The sequence below is a fragment of the Dreissena polymorpha genome, chromosome 9 (genome assembly GCF_020536995.1).
Source record: "Dreissena polymorpha isolate Duluth1 chromosome 9, UMN_Dpol_1.0, whole genome shotgun sequence".
NCBI lineage: Eukaryota > Metazoa > Mollusca > Bivalvia > Myida > Dreissenidae > Dreissena > Dreissena polymorpha.
This window is the reverse complement of record NC_068363.1, coordinates 9,156,905-9,181,110: the sequence shown is the minus strand read 5'-3', so window position 1 is coordinate 9,181,110 and position 24,206 is coordinate 9,156,905. Positions and strand designations below refer to the sequence as shown.

The following is a 24,206-nucleotide window of genomic DNA, read 5'->3' as shown; positions in this document are numbered from 1 at the left end:
ATTGATTTCTCGGACAAGTTGGAAAATGGCTCAGATCGGTGAAACACACTTTAGCTCACCTGATTACTCAGGTGAGGTTTTAGAATTGGTCTTTGTCCGCTGTCTGTTCTTCCACATTGGTTTGTAAACACTCTAGCATTCACACTTCTCAAGTATTCTTCATGAAAGTTGCTGAAAGATCTCAGTCAAGTTTGATAATGAGCAAAATCACATAATTAATTCCATAATTATTGCCCTTAGATTGTCCAAATTTTCATTATATTATACAAAATCCTTGTAAACACTCTAGAGGTCACAATTTTACTTCAGATTTTATGAATCTTGGTCAAAATATTTATTTTTGTAAGCAAAGTTTGACGTTTGGTAAGGGGGGTCAACTCAAAATATAGGTCACCAGTTAAAATCTAACAAAAACAAAAACACTCCATACGCCAGAGTTTTGGATCAATAATGATGAAACTTGTCCAGGATGTTTGTCTGGACAATATCTAGGTCAAGTTTGACGTTTGGAAAAGATTAATTGAACCAAATCCTCTCGGGTGAGCGAACTATATAGGGCCCTCTTGTTAGTATATATAACTAATCTGGACCTAAAGTCTTTATCAGCCTGCCATTTAAAAAATCGTTTTGTTTATTTGATTCATCTCATAAGCCTTGTGTTTCAATCACAATCATAATGCTAAGCAATGCAGATAAACATAAGAATTAAAATACGCATCTCCTTTGAATAAAATGTGTTTGGGGTGATATTTTTATCTTGTAGATATTTAGAGAGAGATAGAGAGAGAGAGAGAGAGAGAGAGAGGAGAGAGAGAGGAGAGAGGAGAAGAGAGAGAGAGAGAGAGAGAGAGAGAGAGAGAGAGAGAGAGAGAGAGAGAGAGAGAGGAGGGACGGACAGGGACGGGACGGAGGGAGGGAGGGAGGGATGGATGGGTGGGTGGGTGGGTGGGTGGGTGGTTGGGTGGGTGGGTGGTGGTTGGGTGGATGGATGGATGGATGGATGGATTTCCAACATAAAACGCATAGATTTACATGGCAGCATTTTATATACACAACAATAAAAAAAGGATAATAATAATATTGTAATATTCTATGTTCCACTTTGCCTTTATTGGTTTTAAGATTGGCCCTCTGAACAATATTTGCGTTGCTTTGGTTGCTATTCGGTCGGTCAATCAAGTTTTCTTGTATGTGTTTTTCTCAGAAATGACTAAAAACGACAAAACCATACTCAAATGCCATTTTTAATGACTGTCCTGGTAATGTAACTTGACGCTTGTGTTTCGGCTAGCCTTAAAATCGGTTTATACCCCAATTGACAATTCCAATGTGGTAATCCCATTTTTTATCATTTAATGTTTATAGTTACTTTTTTATTGTTAAAACAAATAAAACTGATAATAGTTTCTAAAGTTTCATTGTTAACCTTATTGATTTTTAGCGATGCTGTTTTCGGAGAAAATCCGAGCTATTGTCATAGCCAGCTCGTCGTCCGCCGTCGTTCTAAAACCTTAACTTTGGCCATAACTTTTTAAATATTGAAGAAAGCACCTTGATATTTTGGCATGCATGTGTATCTCATGGAGCTGCATATTTTGAGTGGTAAAATTTCAAGGTGAACATCATCCTTCAAGGTCTAGGGTCGAAAAAACAAAGTCAAGGGAAGTAATAAGCTTTAAATGGACATAGTTATCTGACCTGCCCACAGATATATTTTGTTAAATAAATCAAAGCGGCGCAGTAGGCGTCATTGTGTTTCTGACAAAGACATTGTGGTAAAAGGTCAAGGTCATCCTTTACGGTCTATGGTAAAAAATACAGATTTAAGGGAAGTAATAAGCTTTAAAAAGGGAGAAAATTATTCAATATTGAACATAGCCACTTTACATATTTGGCATGCATGTGTATCTCATGGAGCTGCACATTTTGAGTGGCGAATCTACAGTCACGGTAGTGGCTTTTAATTATTTGCTACCAAAAATAGAGATGTGTTACAGAAAATTATTTTCAATTATAAATCTCATTATATATTTCCTACTCAAGAATTGAAGTTCTTTTCACAGTTACTGTACAGATTTACTATTTTGATTATTCATAACCCAAATGATTGATTTGTCAAAGTTTTTTTTTAATGATACAACTATAATTTCTTTGATATTCATTACATACCTGTGGACTTATGTCCATAGATACATGATCAACTCTGGCTATGATCTCTTTTAAACCACAGGCCTTGGTTGTCATTGATGTCTGACATGGCCAAAATTGACTTTGAGACCCTCCCAATCCCCCCCCCCCCCCACCCCCGTTTGGATTGGACAAAATTCAAGGGGGAGTAATAACCTTGAAAGGGAGATGATTTCTATACCTGCCAAATGATAAATAGAAATGTTATTTCAATGCGGCGCAGTAGGGGGCATTTTGTTTCTGACAAACACATCTCTTGTTGGGTCACTAGGTCAAAGGTCAAGGTCACTGTGACCTCTAAAAAAATAATCTGACAAGCATTCGCAGCCGAGCGTGGCACCCGTTATGCGGTGCTCTTGTTTAAATTTTATTATGCCAACCCTTATTTTTGTACAATTTTTTATAAAGGCTGGATAACGTGCGTATGCGTATCTCTTAAAACTTTTTTAAGAGAATACATTCTCAACTCTATATACTTCAACAGATTTACACATGTATACAATATGGACAGAATTCACAAGCAAACCAAATGTATTCGTGAATAAAGTGTGTATACATGAATGCGGTAACGTGTAATATGCGAATAATACACAATAATTAATGGAGTAGAAATTACATGGAATAACATAAGTACATGCTTGATATGACATAAAAATTGTACTTGCAGTATGGATCCCATTTCACAGATAATGTAAAAATATGTATGAATTTGAACATAGATAATCCGCCAAGCGGAAGTTAGTATTCACGTTCACATTGTGGCATGCGAAATAGTCAAACACTTTTGCATGAATGCTCAAGCCGATCGAGAGCTTTCAGTCTGAAAGTAAAAAAATAATTTGCTCTAACCATGGATTCGCTGGTCATAAAGTCTATTGAAATCAAAGTTCTAAATTTTCTTATAAATATATCAACAAAACGTTAAATGTATTAATCGAACAATGCGCGACTCTCCAGCTCTCGTAGGAACACGGTATGGGACGAATGCACTACATCCCAAAACACTTGGTTTTTCACTCGTGACAGCCATTTTTCCACGTGGGGCCACATGCTAAGTTTTGTCCCCAGCCATTCAGTTTGTAACAGAATCGTCGCAACGTAAGTGTCTGCTATTGTGATTCTATTTCCCGTTAGAAAAGTCGATTTTTCCAAATATTTCTTTTCCAGCAGTTCTAAATGATGACTCAGCTGTTTCAGTCCATGTTCAATTAAAGCCTCATTTGCGCGCTCATCCGGAAGTGTGTATTTATCGAGGAACTGTGGGTAAATGTAGTTAAAGCCAACTGCCCTGAAAAGATTTGCTTAAATTATTACGAAACTTTTATATAAAGTACAACATCATTTAATAATATTTCTAGCACGCGACGATGTAACATAAGGCTAAGACAGTGGTGTGTTTCCACTAACAGACAGACCCTTAGTTTTGGTTCCGCCCTTAACTTTTTTTCGGGGGGGGGGTCCAGGTAAAGTTTCGATAATTTTTGATACAGTCGATCAATTTCGTAAAATAACTTTTATTTTAAATTAAATATATGTTACGAGTAGATATGAAAGATTTCTGCCATTTGAAATCCTTGGAAATGAGATTTGCATATTAAATATAAATTATAGAAACCCCCTTTTTCTCCGACTTGCCTACCATATTTAAGGTTATGTTTGTGGAAACCATGTCTTTGAAATTTTTAACAAAATGGATGTAATTACGATATTTTGAATGATCAGACAGTTGATTAACCCATTTATGCCTAACTTCTAGAAAAACGGCCTTGGCAAACAGCGTAGACCCAGATGAGACGCCGCATGATGCGGCGTCTCTTCATGGTCTGCGCTGTTTGCTTAAAGGAATTTCTGTAATAAATATTCTATATTCAGAAATAAATATACTAGACATCCCAAGTTTTGGAAATAAATTGATCCAATTTAGAAGGATTGGAGAGTCCACTAGTCCATAAATGGGTTAAGTAAGGTTCGGTGGTCTACTGACCTGTGCAGTTCGGAGTTGGCCCAGCTGACGATGGACTCGCTCAACATTCTCGTCTGCATGGTGATCCCATATCCGGCGTGGTGAGTGTACGTCGTGGCAAGGTACGTCAGAATGGCCGGTCTAACAAACAAAAACTACATTCCTTAAAGCTTTTTACTTCTGTGGTACTAGTAAATAAACGAAAATCGAAATATACTTGAATAAACTGTACTTGTGAAACGACAACAAAACACATGCAAAGCACGTGCATGCGTAAGTAAGGTGCGTATACGGTAACGTGATGCGAAATGTACATAATGAAATGAAATTACACTGATCTTCACGAACTATACAAATTAAGAATGGATGCTTGTATGTTTGAGATATGATCCTATAAAAAAAACGGATAGAAACCCGACTTGCGTCAGAGAGAGAGTACAAGTTATTCGGTATGTGATTTCTCTAAAATAGTTGCTGTGGGATTTCAAAGCACAGTAGGGGGCATTGTGTTTCACAAACACAGCTCTTGTAAAAACATGTTTCTTGTTTTAAATATATCTAATATGGATTTGAGGTCATAAGAAGCATTTCATTAAAAAAATAATGTTATTCATTGAATTTATCTCATGAGCCATGATTTAATCCTAGCATGCTACTAATCAATACAGATAAACATTTAGGTTTATACACCTCATTTGTATATATGTTGTGGATTCAGTTATATTTGTTTTATGTTCCTCTTTGCCTTTTTGGTTTAAATTTGTCCCTCTGAACAATATTCAGATGAGAGCACAATGGGGTTGCTTTGGTTGCTATGAGAATGGTCAAACAAGTTGTCTTATCATTACTAGCTCAGTAATGACCTCAAAACGACAAAACAAAATTCCATGTCCATCAGTTACTTTTCTTTGTTAAGGAAAGGTTGTAGTGTGAGTTTTGGCTAGTGGCAAAAACTGGTTTTAACCAAATGCTTTGCATTGACTGTTTCAATGTGGGTATCCCATTTTTGTTTATTTTATGTTCATAGTTACTGTTCTGTATACAAGAAGTTAGTAAGAGTGCAACATTTTCTTTATACAGTTTCCGGAGTTTCATTGTTTGCCCTTTTGAATTTTTTAAATACAAAGTGGCATATAACGGTTAGACTGTCCGTCAGTCTGTCCGTCCATCCGAAAACTTTAACCTTGCCCATAACTTTTGCAATATTGAAGATAGCAACTTGATATTTGGCATGCATGTTTATCTCATGGAGCTGCATATTTTGAGTGGAGAAAGGTCAAGGTCGTCCTACAAGGTCAAAAGTCAAATATAGGCTTCGAAGCGGCCCAGTAGGGGGGGGGGGGCATTGTGTTTCTGAAAAACGAATCTCTTGTTGTATAATTGTATTAACCACTGTATACAGTACCTGTTGCGTTTATTAATTGACATAAAGATATATGTGTATCTATAATTATGGTTTAATAAAATGTTCCTGCACACATCTTTGTATGCGTAAGACTAGATGAAGAAACGCTGGTGTTGTGTACACTAAACAGTAACAGACAATTTCAGGGGATTTGTTCAGATTTCTTCTTAGACAAACGAAATATTTACAAAGTCTAACCTAAGAGCACTTTGTTTTAGCACTTGATATATTTGCTCAGATGGTTTTAAAGACAAAGACAATTTAACAATTTTTTTCAATTTAAATATTAAGTGATGTAAATGTTCAACCTTTTGTTTCACATCCGGATATACGTTGAATATCTTTTTTAGCTCATGGTGACCTTTTGTGATCACCTTTTGTGCGTCGTACGGCGTCAACATTTGCAATGTTAACTCTCCAGAGGCCACATTTATTGTCCTTCGTGAAATTTGGTCAGAAGATTGGTCTCAATCATAGGGATCCGGCACACCAAAAAATCGTATATGATATATAATAGTTAGACAAGGGATTGAACATGCCAAATAGGCAGAAAAAAAAGTTCAAATTACAAAGTCATTATCGTTTAAAATTTATAAACCTATATGTAAAACTGAAGCTAAATATCATCTGCAAACGTTGGCCATAAAAAGTTTTGCCTCATTTCAACCGTTTAAGGATAACAAAGTGAAAAATCGGACAAAATCGACAGTTTTCGCTAGGTAAGACAAAAACCTACACTCCGAATTCCGATTTAACCATAACCCTTCGTGCAAATGCGTGCGTACGAACAATATCTCAATTTATTAGTTTACATTGATGAAAAAGAGTTTAATAAACAACTTGTTCCTAAAAACTAATTCCAATACAATCGGAATGAGTATTTTTCATTTAGTTACATCCATTCTGTGAAAGTAATCAGCGGTCACCATTTGCCAAAGCGTCGTTGTTGTTGTTGATTGTGCCTGGCTCTGTCAGTGTAATTCACTGCAAAGCCGGGTTCAAGAGCATGATTGGCGATATTCGTTTTCAAGTAAATAAAATAGGGTTAAACAGTTTTTGCAAAGAAAATATAAACTTTTGGAATAAGTTTTTAGGGGTAAGTTGTTTATTTAACTCTTTTTCATCAATGTTAAGCGATAAATTGTGATAGTATTGTTTGTAAGCACGCATTTACACAGATGGTTATGGTTAGATTGGTGTGCGGGTTTTTGTCCTACCTAGCAAAAACTGTCGATTTTGTCCGAATTGTCAGTTTGTTATTATTAAACGTTTGAAATGAGGCCAATTTTTGTATGGCCAACGTTTGCAGATGATATTAAGCTACAATTGTACATATAGGTTAATAAATTTTAAACGATAATGACTTTGTAATTTGAACTTTTGTTGAATGTATGACATTCTGCCTATTTGGCATGTTCAACGCCTGGCCTATGGTCTCAATGATATCTTGGATGAGTTCAAAAATGGTTGCGTTTGCTTGAAAAACATGGCTGCCAAGGGACGGGGCATTTTTTCCTTATATGACTATAGTAAAATCTTGTTAACACTATAGGGGCCACATTTATTGTCCGATCTTCATTTAACTTGGTCAGATGATTCATCCCAAAAATATCTTGGACGAGTTCAAAAATGATACCGGTTGGTTGAAAAATATGGCCACGAGGGGGCGGGGCATTTTTCCTTATATGGCTATAGTAAAACCTTGTTAAAACTCTAGAGGCCACATTTATTTTCCGATCTTTGTGAAACTACGTTAGAAGATTTGTCCCAATGATATCTTGGATGAGTTCCAAAATGGTTATGGTTGCTTTAAAAACATGGCCACCAGGGGGCGGGGAATCAGGGCCGGATTAAGCACTAGGCTTACATAGCTGCAGCCTTAGGCCCCCGATTGTCAAGGGGCCCCCAACGGAAGGCCAGTTTCTCCAATGTATGATCTTTCTTTACTACGCAATTGACTATCTGGAAAGCACTAGTAATTGTCTATGATTTTACCAGTTTCCCGATGTGTGTCGAATTGTAACCGTTTAGTTCGCTTTGATTTACTACGCTATCAATTGTCTTTCTGTGTTGTACATGTATATCCATTAAGAACCATTAGTTTCTCGTATATTAAACGACTTTCCTGTATGGTCATGACAACATCTGGTCATGTTTGACGACATTGGAGAGAAGGCCAAAGCGTCTCTTGCAATCAACGAATATAATTATGCGATTACGCGTAAGAAACGGCGGAAACTATTTCGTGACGAGAGTACGACACCAGATGCGAATTTGAAGCGAAGTGCACGCGACAATTTTCGAGTTAACACATTCTACAGCATAGTGGATTGTCTCACTGTTGAACTTTGAGCGCATATTCTGGTATTCACAAACTATTTGGTTTCATGCCAGAGTTTGAGTCTCTCACCTTGGATGATCTACGGAAAAGTGCAACGCATCTAATAGAGTCTTATCCAGATGACATTGGTGCGTCTTCTGTTAATGAACTATTTTAGTTCAAAGCCATTTTAGAATCAGACCAAGATAGAACCATCACCCACATAAGTGAACTGCTGAAGTTTGATGGAGGTCAACTACAGACAACTTTTCCAAACGTTTCCATCGCTTTACGAATACATGTAACTTCAGTTAATAATTGTACAGGTAGGATGTCATTTCTAATATAATCACGCATGAAAAACTATCAATGGAACACTGTGATTCAGGAAAGGTTGACAGAATTGGGCTACTGTCTACTGAATGTCAAGTCCTCCGAGAATTAGACATCACACATGATCGATCACTTTTGCCACCTGAAGTGTCGTAAAACAGAGTTAGGCTGGAATCTGTTACATGTAAAATGTATGTTAAGTTCAGTTCATCAAATAGTTATACATTGTGTAACTTGTTTTGCATAAATATATATATATATCTGATCTTTTAGTTGTAGTATTAAGTATGATTTTCAATATACAGAAGGGGGCCAGAGGGAAGGGGCTCCCGTAACATATGTAGCCTTGGGCTCCAAAACAGCTTAATCAGGCCCTGCGGGGAATTTTTCCTAATATGGCTATATATTGCTTGAGTAAAACCTACCAACACTCTAGAGGCAACATTCATTGTCCGATCATCATGAAACTGTCAGACGATTTGTCCCAATGATATCTTGGATGAGTTCGAAAATGGTTCCGGTTGGTGGAAAAACATGGCCGCAAAGGGGGCGTGGCATTTTTCCATATATTGCTATAGTAAAACACTCTAGAAGCCATAATTATTGTCCGATCACCATGAAACATTGTCAGAAGGTTTGTCCCAATGATATCTTGGACAAGTTCGAAAATGGTTCCAGTTGCTCGAAAAATTTGGCCACCAGGGGGGGTGGGGGCTGGGCATTTTTCCTTATGTTGCTGCATGAATCTTCATGAAACTTTGTCAGAGTATTTGTTTAAATGATATCTTGGATGTGTATGAAAATTGTTTGGGTGTGAACATATCAGTCCTTAGAATTTCAAGTGAGCGAATTTGGGCCTTTCAGGTCCTCTCGTTATAAGGTATTTCTTTTTAGCTCACCTGATTGCTCAGGTGAGCTTTTGTGGCCGGTCTTTGTCCATCGTCTGTCCGTCCGTCCACATTTGTTCGTAAACACTATAGAAGCCACATTTCATGCCCAATCTTCATGTAACTTTGTCAAAATGTTTGTCTTAATGATACGTTGGTTGAGCTCAAAAGTGGTTCCGGCCCGTCGAAAAACATTGCCGCCAGTGGGCGGGGCAGTTTTCCTTTTTGGCTAAAGAGAAACCATGTAAACACTCTAGAAGTCACAATTTTTGCCCAATCATCATGAAAGTTGGTCAAAATATTGGTTTTATTGATTTCTCGGACGAGTTCGAAAATGGTCCATATCGGTGAAAAAACATGGCCGCCAGTGGGCGGGGCGTTTTTCTCCTTATGTATATAGTGAAAACATGTGAACACTTTAGAAGTCACATTTTTGGCCCAATTTTTATAAAATTTAGTCAGAACATTTGTTTCCTTGATATGAGCGTTGAGTTCGAAAATGGTTCCGGTTCGTTGAAAAACATGATTGCCAGGGGGACGGGCAGTTTGCCATATATTTATATAGTAAAAAGGCATGTAAACAATCATGCATTAAGGTAATGTAACATGCGAGGCAACTCTTCTAAATATGGCATTTAAGTTTACAGTAGTTACTCCCCTTTGACTATTAATGTTGTCATAATAATACAGTGTATTTTCTAGAGGGCACATTTCTTTTCCGATCTTCGTGAAACTTGGTAAGAAGCTTTGTCCCAATTATATCTCGGTCGAGTTCGAAACTGGGCCATGCCGGGTCAAAAACTAGGTCAAAAAAAAGAAAACCGTGTAAACACTGTAGAAGTCACATTTCATGCCCAATTTTCATGTAACTTTGTCAAAACGTTTGCCTTAATGATATGTTGGTTGAGTTCAAAAGTGGTTATGGTCCGTTGAAAAACATGGCCGCCAGTGGGCGGGGCAGGTTTCCTTATTTGGCTATAGAGAAACCTTGGAAACTTACTAGAAATCACAATTTTTGCCCAATCATCATGAAAGTTGGACAAAACATTGGTTTTATTGATATCTCGGACGAGTTCGAAAATGGTCCAGATCGGTGAAAAACATAGCCGCCAGTTGGCGGGGCATTTTTCTCAATATGTATATTGTGAAAACATGTGAACACTCTAGAAGTCAAATTTTTGGCCCAATTTTCATGAAATTTGGTAATAACATTTGTTTTCTTGATACGAGAGTTGAGTAATAAAATGGTTCCGGTCAGTTGAATAACATGGCTGCCGGGGGCAGTTTTCTTATATTTATATAGTAAAACAGCTTGTGAACACTATAGAAGTCACATTTTTTTGCCCAATCATCATGAAACTTGGTGAAATGATTGGTTTTATATATCTCTCAGATGAGTTCGCAAATGGTCACGATCGGTAAAAAAACATGGCCGCCAGGGGGGGGGGGGAGTTTTCCGTATGTGACTAGAGAGAAACCTTGTGATCGAACACTATAGAAGTCTCATTTTTTGCCTAATCATCGTGAAACTTAGTCAATACATTGGTTTTATTGATTTCTCGGACAAGTTGGAAAATGGCTCAGATCGGTGAAACACACTTTAGCTCACCTGATTACTCAGGTGAGGTTTTAGAATTGGTCTTTGTCCGCTGTCTGTTCTTCCACATTGGTTTGTAAACACTCTAGCATTCACACTTCTCAAGTATTCTTCATGAAAGTTGCTGAAAGATCTCAGTCAAGTTTGATAATGAGCAAAATCACATAATTAATTCCATAATTATTGCCCTTAGATTGTCCAAATTTTCATTATATTATACAAAATCCTTGTAAACACTCTAGAGGTCACAATTTTACTTCAGATTTTATGAATCTTGGTCAAAATATTTATTTTTGTAAGCAAAGTTTGACGTTTGGTAAGGGGGGTCAACTCAAAATATAGGTCACCAGTTAAAATCTAACAAAAACAAAAACACTCCATACGCCAGAGTTTTGGATCAATAATGATGAAACTTGTCCAGGATGTTTGTCTGGACAATATCTAGGTCAAGTTTGACGTTTGGAAAAGATTAATTGAACCAAATCCTCTCGGGTGAGCGAACTATATAGGGCCCTCTTGTTAGTATATATAACTAATCTGGACCTAAAGTCTTTATCAGCCTGCCATTTAAAAAATCGTTTTGTTTATTTGATTCATCTCATAAGCCTTGTGTTTCATCACATCATAATGCTAAGCAATGCAGATAAACATAAGAGTAAAATACGCATCTCCTTTGATAAAAATGTGTTTGGGGTGATATTTTTTATCTTGTAGATATTTAGAGAGGAGAGAGAGAGAGAGAGAGAGAGAGAGAGAGAGAGAGAGAGAGAGAGAGAGAGAGAGAGAGAGAGACAGAGAGAGACAGAGGAGAGAGAGAGAGAGACAGAGAGAGAGAGAGGATAGAGAGAGAGAGAGAGAGAGAGAGAGCGAGATCTCTGCTCTCTCTTCTCTCTCTCTCTCTCTCTCTTCTCTCTCTCTCATCTCGCTTCTATCTCTCGATAGATATCGCTAGCGCGATTAGTGACTGCCAGGGCCTCGCGCCCGTCCTATAACTTCCGTCTTGATTGAGGGTCGTGCTTTCTTCTTTCTTTTGTTTTGTTTGTTGGGTGGTGGTTGGGTGGTTGGGTGGATGGATGGATGGATGGATGGATTTCAACATAAAACGCATAGATTTACATGGCAGCATTTTATATACACAACAAATAAAAAAAGGAATAATAATAATATTGTAATATTCTATGTTCCACTTTGCCTTTATGGTTTTAAGATTGGCCCTCTGAACAATATTTGCGTTGCTTTGGTTGCTATTCGGTCGGTCAATCAAGTTTTCTTGTATGTGTTTTTCTCAGAAATGACTAAAAACGACAAAACCATACTCAAATGCCATTTTTAATGACTGTCCTGGTAATGTAACTTGACGCTTGTGTTTCGGCTAGCCTTAAAATCGGTTTATACCCCAATTGACAATTCCAATGTGGTAATCCCATTTTTTATCATTTAATGTTTATAGTTACTTTTTTATTGTTAAAACAAATAAAACTGATAATAGTTTCTAAAGTTTCATTGTTAACCTTATTGATTTTTAGCGATGCTGTTTTCGGAGAAAATCCGAGCTATTGTCATAGCCAGCTCGTCGTCCGCCGTCGTTCTAAAACCTTAACTTTGGCCATAACTTTTTAAATATTGAAGAAAGCACCTTGATATTTTGGCATGCATGTGTATCTCATGGAGCTGCATATTTTGAGTGGTAAAATTTCAAGGTGAACATCATCCTTCAAGGTCTAGGGTCGAAAAAACAAAGTCAAGGGAAGTAATAAGCTTTAAATGGACATAGTTATCTGACCTGCCCACAGATATATTTTGTTAAATAAATCAAAGCGGCGCAGTAGGCGTCATTGTGTTTCTGACAAAGACATTGTGGTAAAAGGTCAAGGTCATCCTTTACGGTCTATGGTAAAAAATACAGATTTAAGGGAAGTAATAAGCTTTAAAAAGGGAGAAAATTATTCAATATTGAACATAGCCACTTTACATATTTGGCATGCATGTGTATCTCATGGAGCTGCACATTTTGAGTGGCGAATCTACAGTCACGGTAGTGGCTTTTAATTATTTGCTACCAAAAATAGAGATGTGTTACAGAAAATTATTTTCAATGGAAGAAAGTTATATAATTTTAAATCTCATTATATATTTCCTACTCAAGAATTGAAGTTCTTTTCACAGTTACTGTACAGATTTACTATTTTGATTATTCATAACCCAAATGATTGATTTGTCAAAGTTTTTTTTTAATGATACAACTATAATTTCTTTGATATTCATTACATACCTGTGGACTTATGTCCATAGATACATGATCAACTCTGGCTATGATCTCTTTTAAACCACAGGCCTTGGTTGTCATTGATGTCTTACATGGCCAAAATTGACTTTGAGACCCTCCCAATCCCCCCCCCCCACCCCCGTTTGGATTGGACAAAATTCAAGGGGGAGTAATAACCTTGAAAGGGAGATGATTTCTATACCTGCCAAATGATAAATAGAAATGTTATTTCAATGCGGCGCAGTAGGGGGCATTTTGTTTCTGACAAACACATCTCTTGTTGGGTCACTAGGTCAAAGGTCAAGGTCACTGTGACCTCTAAAAAAATAATCTGACAAGCATTCGCAGCCGAGCGTGGCACCCGTTATGCGGTGCTCTTGTTTAAATTTTATTATGCCAACCCTTATTTTTGTACAATTTTTTATAAAGGCTGGATAACGTGCGTATGCGTATCTCTTAAAACTTTTTTAAGAGAATACATTCTCAACTCTATATACTTCAACAGATTTACACGTGTATACAATATGGACAGAATTCACAAGCAAACCAAATGTATTCGTGAATAAAGTGTGTATACATGAATGCGGTAACGTGTAATATGCGAATAATACACAATAATTAATGGAGTAGAAATTACATGGAATAACATAAGTACATGCTTGATATGACATAAAAATTGTACTTGCAGTATGGATCCCATTTCACAGATAATGTAAAAATATGTATGAATTTGAACATAGATAATCCGCCAAGCGGAAGTTAGTATTCACGTTCACATTGTGGCATGCGAAATAGTCAAACACTTTTGCATGAATGCTCAAGCCGATCGAGAGCTTTCAGTCTGAAAGTAAAAAAATAATTTGCTCTAACCATGGATTCGCTGGTCATAAAGTCTATTGAAATCAAAGTTCTAAATTTTCTTATAAATATATCAACAAAACGTTAAATGTATTAATCGAACAATGCGCGACTCTCCAGCTCTCGTAGGAACACGGTATGGGACGAATGCACTACATCCCAAAACACTTGGTTTTTCACTCGTGACAGCCATTTTTCCACGTGGGGCCACATGCTAAGTTTTGTCCCCAGCCATTCAGTTTGTAACAGAATCGTCGCAACGTAAGTGTCTGCTATTGTGATTCTATTTCCCGTTAGAAAAGTCGATTTTTCCAAATATTTCATTTCCAGCAGTTCTAAATGATGACTCAGCTGTTTCAGTCCATGTTCAATTAAAGCCTCATTTGCGCGCTCATCCGGAAGTGTGTATTTATCGAGGAACTGTGGGTAAATGTAGTTAAAGCCAACTGCCCTGAAAAGATTTGCTTAAATTATTACGAAACTTTTTATATAAAGTACAACATCATTTAATAATATTTCTAGCACGCGACGATGTAACATAAGGCTAAGACAGTGGTGTGTTTCCACTAACAGACAGACCCTTAGTTTTGGTTCCGCCCTTAACTTTTTTTCGGGGGGGGGGGGGGGGTCCAGGTAAAGTTTCGATAATTTTTGATACAGTCGATCAATTTCGTAAAATAACTTTTATTTTAAATTAAATATATGTTACGAGTAGATATGAAAGATTTCTGCCATTTGAAATCCTTGGAAATGAGATTTGCATATTAAATATAAATTATAGAAACCCCCTTTTTCTCCGACTTGCCTACCATATTTAAGGTTATGTTTGTGGAAACCATGTCTTTGAAATTTTTAACAAAATGGATGTAATTACGATATTTTGAATGATCAGACAGTTGATTAACCCATTTATGCCTAACTTCTAGAAAAACGGCCTTGGCAAACAGCGTAGACCCAGATGAGACGCCGCATGATGCGGCGTCTCTTCATGGTCTGCGCTGTTTGCTTAAAGGAATTTCTGTAATAAATATTCTATATTCAGAAATAAATATACTAGACATCCCAAGTTTTGGAAATAAATTGATCCAATTTAGAAGGATTGGAGAGTCCACTAGTCCATAAATGGGTTAAGTAAGGTTCGGTGGTCTACTGACCTGTGCAGTTCGGAGTTGGCCCAGCTGACGATGGACTCGCTCAACATTCTCGTCTGCATGGTGATTCCATATCCGGCGTGGTGAGTGTACGTCGTGGCAAGGTACGTCAGAATGGCCGGTCTAACAAACAAAAACTACATTCCTTAAAGCTTTTTACTTCTGTGGTACTAGTAAATAAACGAAAATCGAAATATACTTGAATAAACTGTACTTGTGAAACGACAACAAAACACATGCAAAGCACGTGCATGCGTAAGTAAGGTGCGTATACGGTAACGTGATGCGAAATGTACATAATGAAATGAAATTACACTGATCTTCACGAACTATACAAATTAAGAATGGATGCTTGTATGTTTGAGATATGATCCTATAAAAAAAACGGATAGAAACCCGACTTGCGTCAGAGAGAGAGTACAAGTTATTCGGTATGTGATGTATTAATGAAATGAAGAAAGTATCACACGAGCATAAAGTGTGCACATCTAAGCTGTGGACGTGAGTTGATAGAAATACTTTCAAAGTATATCAAACGTCGTACATTGTTTTTGTAATAGTATCAAATGTGTATACTCAGTTGGTATGATAAAGCACTCAGAAATGGAAAACTTTAATTTCTAGGCATGCTCATTTCTTTAGAATAGGATAACTACATGTAAATGCTCACTCGAAAGCATTAAACCTGATAATTCTGCTTGAGCAGGTCTGTCTTTAACTTTTTTTCATATAAAAATTATAATTTGTTTGTTATTATTTAAAGAATACACTTCAAGTGCCTCTATTGGACCCCCAATATGTCTTTCTCTGTCAGTTATTCAAGATAATTGTTCGAGATTGAAATTGAAAACATCGACCGGATAATTACCTTATTTTTTAATAATAACCCACCATTTCAAGACATAGTGAGACCGCTAATATATATATTTTAAACTTCGCTAATATATTTTTTTAATTTTGCATGACTTACTAGTACCCGTACTGATTTATACTATAATCACTAATAAATGAACTTACACACGCATTGTACAATATGCAGTAACGTGGCTAGCACTGCACTCTGATGACAACAGCGATATAGCTTATATGCTCGAAATTATTATCAAAACGTAATGGCTGCAGCGGCATTTGTTTCTTGTGTCAAATTTTGGGAGGAATGTGGCGCTATAGTATGTGCCTGGAACATGTTTATAGGGCTGAAAGGAGGAGGGGCGACTAGACCCACGCTAATGTTTTTTATGGATATGTACGATTAAGCTTACTCAAAGCAAACATAAAACGCAGTACGTCTTCCTCGGGACCTATGGTTCGATTTGAGTTGTGGTAATATATGTACTGTAAATGACGATAGCTATACAAATGTGTGCTTTTATTATACGCCCGTTTAAAACAAAACTAGACGTATTATAGTTTCACCTTGGCGGCGGGCGGGCAGGCGGCGTCCACAGCAGTGTCCGCTCTCTAATTCAACTAGTTTTCATCCGATCTTCACCAAACTTGGTCAGAAGTTTTATGTAGACAATATCCAGGTCAAGTTCGAAAATGGGTTATGCCGGGTCAAAAACTAGGTTACAGGGTTACTTAGTGCATTTCAAGCATTTAGCATCCGATCTTCACCAAACTTGGTCAGAAGTTTTATCTAGACAATATCTAGATCAAGTTCGAAAATGGGTTATGCCGGGTCAAAAACTAGGTCACCGGGTCACTTTGTTCATTTCAAGCATTTAGCATGGTGTCCGCTCTCTAATTGAAGTAGTTTTTATCCGATCTTCACCAAACTTGGTCAGAAGTTGTATCTGGACAATATCTAGGTCAAGTTCGAAAATGGGTCATACCGGGTCAAAAACTAGGTCACGGGGCCACTAAGTGCATTTCAAGCATTTAGCATGGTTTCCGCTCTGTAATAGAAGTAGTTTTCATCCGATAATCACCATACTTGGTCAGAAGTTGTATCTTGACAATATCTAGGTCAAGTTCGAATATGGGTCATGCAGGGTCAAAAACTAGGTCACAGGGCCACTTAGTGCATTTTAAGCATTTAGCATGGTGTCCGCTCTCTAATTAAAGTAGTTTTCATCCGATCTTCACCAAATTTGGTCAGAAGTTGTGTCTAGACAAAATCTAGATCAAGTTCAAATATGGGTCATGCCGGGTCAAAAACTAGATCACGAGGTCACTTAGTGCATTTTAAGCAATAAGCATGGTGTAAGCTCCCTAATTGAAATAGTTTTCATCTGATCTTCACCAACTTTATTCAGAAGTTGTGTCTAGATGATATGTAGGTCAAGTTCAAAAATGGGTCATGGTAAAGTTATCAAGTTGTCCAAAACCTTGAAACGGGCGTATCTTGTGACAGTTTGTCACTCTTGTTTTTTACTTTGTAATCTAAACAGTCGACTTACCCGTCAAAGACGACAAAGTCGCCGTCCACGATGATTGGAACCTCCCTGTGGGGCTGCTTTCGTACCACATCCGGTAGCTGTGACTCCCCCTGCGAGAAATCAATGTCCACCAGGATATGGGGGATGTTGTGCTGAAATGCATTTAGGTTCAATATGCACATCATAAAAAAATGTTGACAGAGGGAAATTGTATTTGAATTATTTAAATATTGCAGATATTATCATTCCATTCCGACAATGACCGCAGTGCATTGATATAATTATTACAGGACACCAACCAAACACATTTACATGAAAATACCTTCACGGTAACTAGGTTTGAGGCCGCACTGGAATCTTATCGATTGAACCATACCTCACGTACCGTAATTACTCTAAGTTTTCAGACACTCTAAGTTTTCGGACACCCTCTTTTTTAGCCAAAATAATTATTTTTCGTGACTATATTTTCGGACATACGGATTTTTCTCCATAATTAATGACTCCAATTTTTCGGACAGTATATTTAACAGCGCTAGTTTGCTAGATTTCTGCCCTGTTTTCGCTTATCTGGGACCCTTCGATCATGGAGTTTTACAACCGGATTAACGTAATAAAACCTGGCATAGAATGCCCTGAGGGCAATGGACCATTACAATTGCATTATTGGGTAGATTACAATGTATACCTGTAAAATAAACAATGGTTTCACCCAACAGCGTTTGAAGTTTTATAGTATTCAGGAAGCTGTATGGTTGTTTTTATGACGTTTTTTACAAACCATTTCAGGTAAGCGATTGCAAATAAGTGAAGTTGTACTTGATTTGAAGCAGGGAAAGGAGAGTGCAACACAATAAAATTATTGCACATTTATAATTGGTTTTATTTCATTACAATAATTGACAAACTACCATAAAATGTATGTCTCTAAATTTTCGGACACTCGTAATTTTTGAATATTTTTCGTATCTAAATTTTCGGACACGAAAAAAAAATAAAATTTAAGTGTCCGAAAAATAATTACGGTATATTGTAAATTGACTCGTTCATCAAGTGCAAGAGCAAAAATGATACATACCCGTAATTTCTCTATGTTTTCGAACACATAAAAAAAATTATTTTTTTCGTGTCCGAATACTTAGATACGAAAAATATTAACAAAGTACAGGTGTCCGAAACTTAGAGTCGAAAATGGAAGTGTTCGCAAATACCGTCAATTGTTTCAACGACTACCGGTAATAGCACGCGCTTGTAAAATACCATGCCGTATAGTATAAATTACAGTTATACATGTTTGCATTGCATTTAAAATAATTGTAAATGCTTAATTTATTTGACAGATAGTTACTTCAAGGTTGTACTTTGACCAACGAGTTCAAAATTGAGCATGTGATGTACCGATACACGCTTGTATGAACCTGTAATTAACGCAATAAAAAAGCAAACTATGAATTCTGTGTTTGTTCATTTCCGATAGTTGTTGTGTAACACCTTCCATTGTTCGTAAAACATGTAATAGGGTGCATCACAATTTGAAACATTTAGTATTTGTCACAGTAATTTTCCTGAGAAGGGGTAGTACCATTGCGGTAGATAATTGAACTGTTAATTGGCACTACCCCTGATAATTGTCATAACGCTTATGTTATCGGTCGAGACCATTGTTTAATACCGGTTTACAAGATTATTTACCCAATAACGCAAATGTAATGGTCCATCATTGCCCTCAGGCATGCACCCGCAATGTTTTATGATGTTAATCTGGTTGTAAAACCCCATGATCGAAGTGTCATTAGATATCGAAAACAGGTTTGAAATTAGGTAAAATAGCGCTGTAGAATATACTGTCCGAAAACTAAGAGACATAAATAACAGACGAAAACTCGTGTGTCCGAAAATAAAGAGTCACGAAAAATAATTATTTTTGCTAAAAAAGGGGGTGTCCGAAAACTTAGAGTGTCCGAACACATAGAGTAATTACGGTATATGGGAAACAACTCATGCGTATTAGGTCTTTTCGTAATTAAGAAGGTGTCTCCCATTCGGGTAGGTATCACGAGTATCCCATGTAAAACGCGGTCCGTCTATGACCCATATCCGCGGATTGACCGAAAAGTGCGGATATGGACAAATACAGGCAATATCGACTTTTTGTCTACGATGTTTAATTTAAAAAAAACACACAATATTGTTTATATTTGTTAGTACTGTCTCAAAATATAACAATTAAAAAGGCATTATAATTTTTCAAACTCTTAATTCATATCCGCGAACATGACGAAGTGCCAGAAGATTGTTTTAGGGCTACACACCACAAACAATATAACCATGCCGACACCACATATGTTTTGTTGTATAAGTTAACATAATGTTTAATAAATATACTGAATGTATTATTATTCTTGATGTCGTCTCAAAACTTTAGTATTTAGATATACAATATGCTTTAGAAAATATTTTTGGACCGATTATCACCAGACCACAATTAATTAATGATGTAACTTTTCCCTGGTTATATTTTTATTTGAAATAAAAATGTTTATTTAAATATACTGAATGTTTTGAATGCAGTAAATATTGTCTGAAATGTCACCGTTTCAAGTGGCATTTTTCAAAAATCGACGAATGTGGTTTATCCAATAATGGATCTTTATTTGTAGTGCTATAATAACCTTATGCAAGGTAAAAATATCGTATATTTGATTGTTACTATTTATTTTATGCTTTTCGCTGGTTTATTGAGAAATATAAGTGAATAAAAACTGATAATTTCAATGTTTCAAACAGTGAAAATTAACAGTGAAAAATATCTATATTTTTTACTGTGAAATGACGACATTTTTTTGACACAATGACGTCATTATCCCACCGAAAATCTTTAGTTAAACTCTTAAACAATATGTCCCGATTTTCGTTATTCCGTCTTGACAGAGTTGTCGTTCGTGCGGGTAGGTATACCTACTTCCGGTGTTAAGGAAAACAATGGGGAAATACTACTGTTCCATCGTCAAATGCCTTAATTGTAGCGGTATAATAGGTACATTTTCAACAAAAGTAACATTACATAAATTGCCTAAAGACTCATTACAAGAAAAGCTTGGATGACAGCAATTAGCCGGAAAAAATGATTTCCAACGGCGTATACTCAAGTCTGTTCCGACCACTTTGGAGACGGAATCGGTCCAAACTCTGTTGACCGAAACAAAATTCCTACTGACAATTAACCTCAGCGCAAACTAGTAACAAAACATGAAAGAAAGCAGTGTATATTAAGACAGCCACATCCAGGAAATCTCCCTGTCACCTCTGCCCTACATTTCCATTCGTAAGTACCAGACAGGTAGCATGTTTTGTAGTAATAATCCAAATTGTCCACATCATGTTCATATAACCATTATAGTTGCACTGTTATTGAAAAGCAAGGCATGTCCCGATTAAATATTATATTTTCCGTTAATATTATGTTTAATAAGTGAATGTAACAGCTGTAATATTAATTTTAAACATAAAGGCTTCTTATTTTAACTTTTCGGGATATTGGATATGAACTGTTGAAATATTAACGAAAAAAAAAATGCAGGACATGCATTGCTTTTCAATAACGCTAATATAATGGTTATAATCATTCTTGAAACATTTATATGTAGCACTACAATATCCTTTGTTCATTTGAATAAATACAATAACGTGCATATGTTTACGTACCAATAAACTATAATATATAGTAACAAACACATATAAGATATTTTACCTTGAATATTTAATACATATTGTGTATTATTCAATGAACATTGCAGAAAAAGTGTCGATATTGCTTATATTCGTCCATATCCGCACTTTTCGGTCATATCCGCGGATTTGAGTCATAAACGCATTTTAGACGGTTCGCTTTTTACTCGGGATACTCGTGATACCTACCCGAATGGGAGACAACTTCTTAATTACGAAAATCCCGAATAGTTTATGCTCGTAGAGATTGAGGGTATCAGGTCAATGCAACGCTGTACAAAAAAATGCTTAAATAGTAATAATCGAACGTTACTATTTCAGAAGAGTGCACAAAAGATATTGCGTATCCGTGGATCAACGAAAAGTATTATTTTCTGTTTCAATGGTGTTTTTTTTTCCTTCTTTGTGACCTGACGAAAATCGGCTAAGCTGGTAAATTTTCCCCTCCAAAAAAATTATTTATTTTAAACCTTTAAATATATAAGTTAACCTGATCCAGTGTAGAAAATATAAAAAAATATTGCATAATTAAATTTTCTGTTTCCTTGAATTTGTTTTAAAAAACAGTAAAATATGCGCAATTGATTATTTAAGACTTTCCTTATTTTCCCCAAAAATCCAGCGTTTCGTGTGATTTTTTCCCCCAAAATCCGGCGTTTCGCGCGATTTTTCCCCTCAAAAAAGGCCAGGCTCTTTCCCCAAAATCAGATAAAAAAACACCTGGTTTCGTATTGGCATGCATAAAGAACGCGTTGTCACCTTCCAAATTAAAGTGGTTTATACGTCCGAGTCGGACATGCTAAATATTGTGTCAATATTTGTGTAAAGCATAGAAACTACCTCTACAGCTTAATAGAAACGAATACATTGTGTATCATCTGTAATAAATACATAGATTACTCGTCATTTGCCTACAGACATACCTTTTCATTAAATAAATATTAAACATGAAGTAAGTTAACGTTCTAGAGGGTCATTTTTAATGCATATAAATATGGTCATCGGAAAGCTAATTATGGACCGTATGAGGTTAATTAAGGTTATCTATTTAAACGATATTGTCGCCTACACCACAACTGTTTGACATTATAAGTGTAATTTTCGTTAAACACGTGACACGTTTCTTTCCCAATACTGCCAAAATAATTAAAGCAACTAAATAACCACAGAAACAATAACAGCTACTAAGCAACAAAAACAGCTTAACAACAAAAGCAAAACAACAACTTTAACAACTACAAATATAATCAAGACAATGCTAACTAAACAGCAGCAGCAATACAATCTTAACAAACAACTTATGATCAGAAAACTATCGATAACATTCAAACACCATCCATAACAATAACTAAACAACAAAAATAAGTTTATGAACAACACAACCAACTAAAAGCTACGCAAATACACTGCAACCACAGCAAATCAAATTAGAGCAACAATAACCCAACCAACAACTGAACAATAGCTTATCAACAACCCAAAACAACAGCAAATAAACCTCAGCTTCACTTAAAAAAAACACAATCACACAAGTAATAAAAACAGGCAAAACAAAAGTACCTCAATCGTCACCCTACCTGCAGCATGTAAAACCAGACGGCGCGGCACGCCGGATATATGCGAACGAGGTAGAGTTCCACAGGCCGCCGGTGGAAGCCGTTGTGACCCGCTTTCATACTTGAGGAGAACACCATGGCGGAGTGGCGGCGGCTGGCGAACTTGCTGGCGAAGTGGGCCGCCTCTCGGTCGATGGGCTCTTCGTCATCGGTATCGGAATGGGGCGTTTCGCCGTTTTCTTTTGAATTTTCCTCGTCCATGCTTGGTGACGGTTTTTATGATTTGTTTACACAAATAGCACTGTTTTTATAAATATATATTTTTTACCGATATTTACTGGATTAAGAAACGATATCCAGATGGTGTCTATGTACACGTATTATTTTTTTCACAAATTTAAGTTACATTTCACATTTAAGTCTTGACCTGAGATGTTGCTGAATATTAATTATCTCTCAAGAATACACGTTGTGTTTTTTTTTTCAATATTTTGCTCTCAACGTTAACACTTGGTACAATTCAACCATGCGCCAATTTTACAAACGTCCCTTGTTGCGACCACAACCTATATTGCAGAAATCGAAAATGAAACATATATGATCAATCTAAAATCATTCAATAACTATGCACATGTTTTAAATGGCAATTACTACTTACCGTATCTTCGCTTAAAATTTCATTTAACGCATCTTTTTGTCATAAGATTCAGTTTTGTATTTTATGCACTTATTTATAACCTATGATTTAACTCGTGTACAGCGAAAGACGCTGTCTTTATATGAAACTTTGAGTCCAAATCCTGGGTTTAACTAGTACCTCCAATCTTAAATCGATCTCAAATCCTATGGATCACAAGGTGGACATCAAATCTTATCGTCATGTCATCGCAATCATTACAACATAAATGTTTTAAAATCCTCGACACGTTTTATCAGTTAGATAGCCTTCCATTTTATTGATTTAATCTAATCGCCTTACCAAAATGCACAGTCTTACGTGCGTGCATGAAACGTGTCTTCTTTTTCAAAAGTCCTTGCAAATATTCAATAGATAATAGAAGTATATTGACATTCGGCAAAATACGTAGTAAAAAACTGTTATCACTCGGAATAAATTGTTCATACATGCGGTAGATCTATATTTTGGGCAATCTCGGTGTTGAGAAAACTACAAATACATTGTCCGCACAAAAATAACATACTAGTATTAACCCATTTATGCCTATAGGACTCTCTCATCCTTCTAAATTGGATCAATTTATTTCCAAACTTAGGGATGTCTAATATATTAATTTCTATATTTAGAATATTTCTTACAGAAATTCCTGTAAGCAAACAGCGAAGACCCTGATAAGACGCCGCATCATGCGGCGTCTCATCTGGGTCTACGCTGTTTGCCAAGGCCTTTTTTCTAGACGCTAGGCATAAATGGGTTAAGACAATGGTAGTTTAACGCAGTTTAATTTCTTGTTCGACTTAATGTCAACAGGGCCCATTTTCATAAAGTTCTTAAGAGAGTCTTATTTTAAGCAAGTCATTATTAAGTTAACAGATGTTAAAAAAAATATGTTAA

At 36.4% G+C, this 24,206-nt stretch overlaps 1 protein-coding gene across 3 annotated transcripts; it reads right to left on the bottom strand.

The window, feature by feature from the left end:
• Positions 1-2,719: 2,719 nt before the first annotated feature.
• Positions 2,720-23,723, bottom strand: LOC127846583 (glutathione S-transferase theta-3-like). 3 transcript variants are annotated; one of them, XM_052378013.1, is made up of 4 exons: positions 22,655-23,723; positions 17,370-17,500; positions 4,172-4,291; positions 2,720-3,475 (listed from the first exon to the last, which is right to left on the bottom strand). In XM_052378013.1, the coding sequence occupies exons 1-4, from the start codon at positions 22,892-22,894 to the stop codon at positions 3,118-3,120; spliced, it is 849 nt and encodes a 282-aa protein (XP_052233973.1). In that variant the 5' UTR covers positions 22,895-23,723; the 3' UTR covers positions 2,720-3,117. The 3 variants fall into 3 exon arrangements, with proteins under 3 accessions (XP_052233973.1, XP_052233972.1, XP_052233971.1); XM_052378012.1 differs by lacking the exon at positions 4,172-4,291 and adding an exon at positions 14,971-15,090 and having other exon boundaries at positions 22,655-23,706; XM_052378011.1 differs by lacking the exons at positions 2,720-3,475; positions 4,172-4,291 and adding exons at positions 13,512-14,267; positions 14,971-15,090 and having other exon boundaries at positions 22,655-23,714.
• Between the last annotated feature and the right edge of the window lie 483 nt (positions 23,724-24,206).

Coding starts and splice junctions, on each gene's coding strand:
- LOC127846583 (XM_052378013.1), bottom strand. CDS start 22,894: ATGGACGAGGAAAATTCAAAAGAAAACGGCGAAACGCCCCATTCCGAT. Junction 4,292..17,369: donor GACTTTGTCGTCTTTGACGG/GTAAGTCGACTG, acceptor TTTGTTTGTTAG/ACCGGCCATTCTGACGTACC. Junction 3,476..4,171: donor GCCAACTCCGAACTGCACAG/GTCAGTAGACCA, acceptor AAATCTTTTCAG/GGCAGTTGGCTTTAACTACA.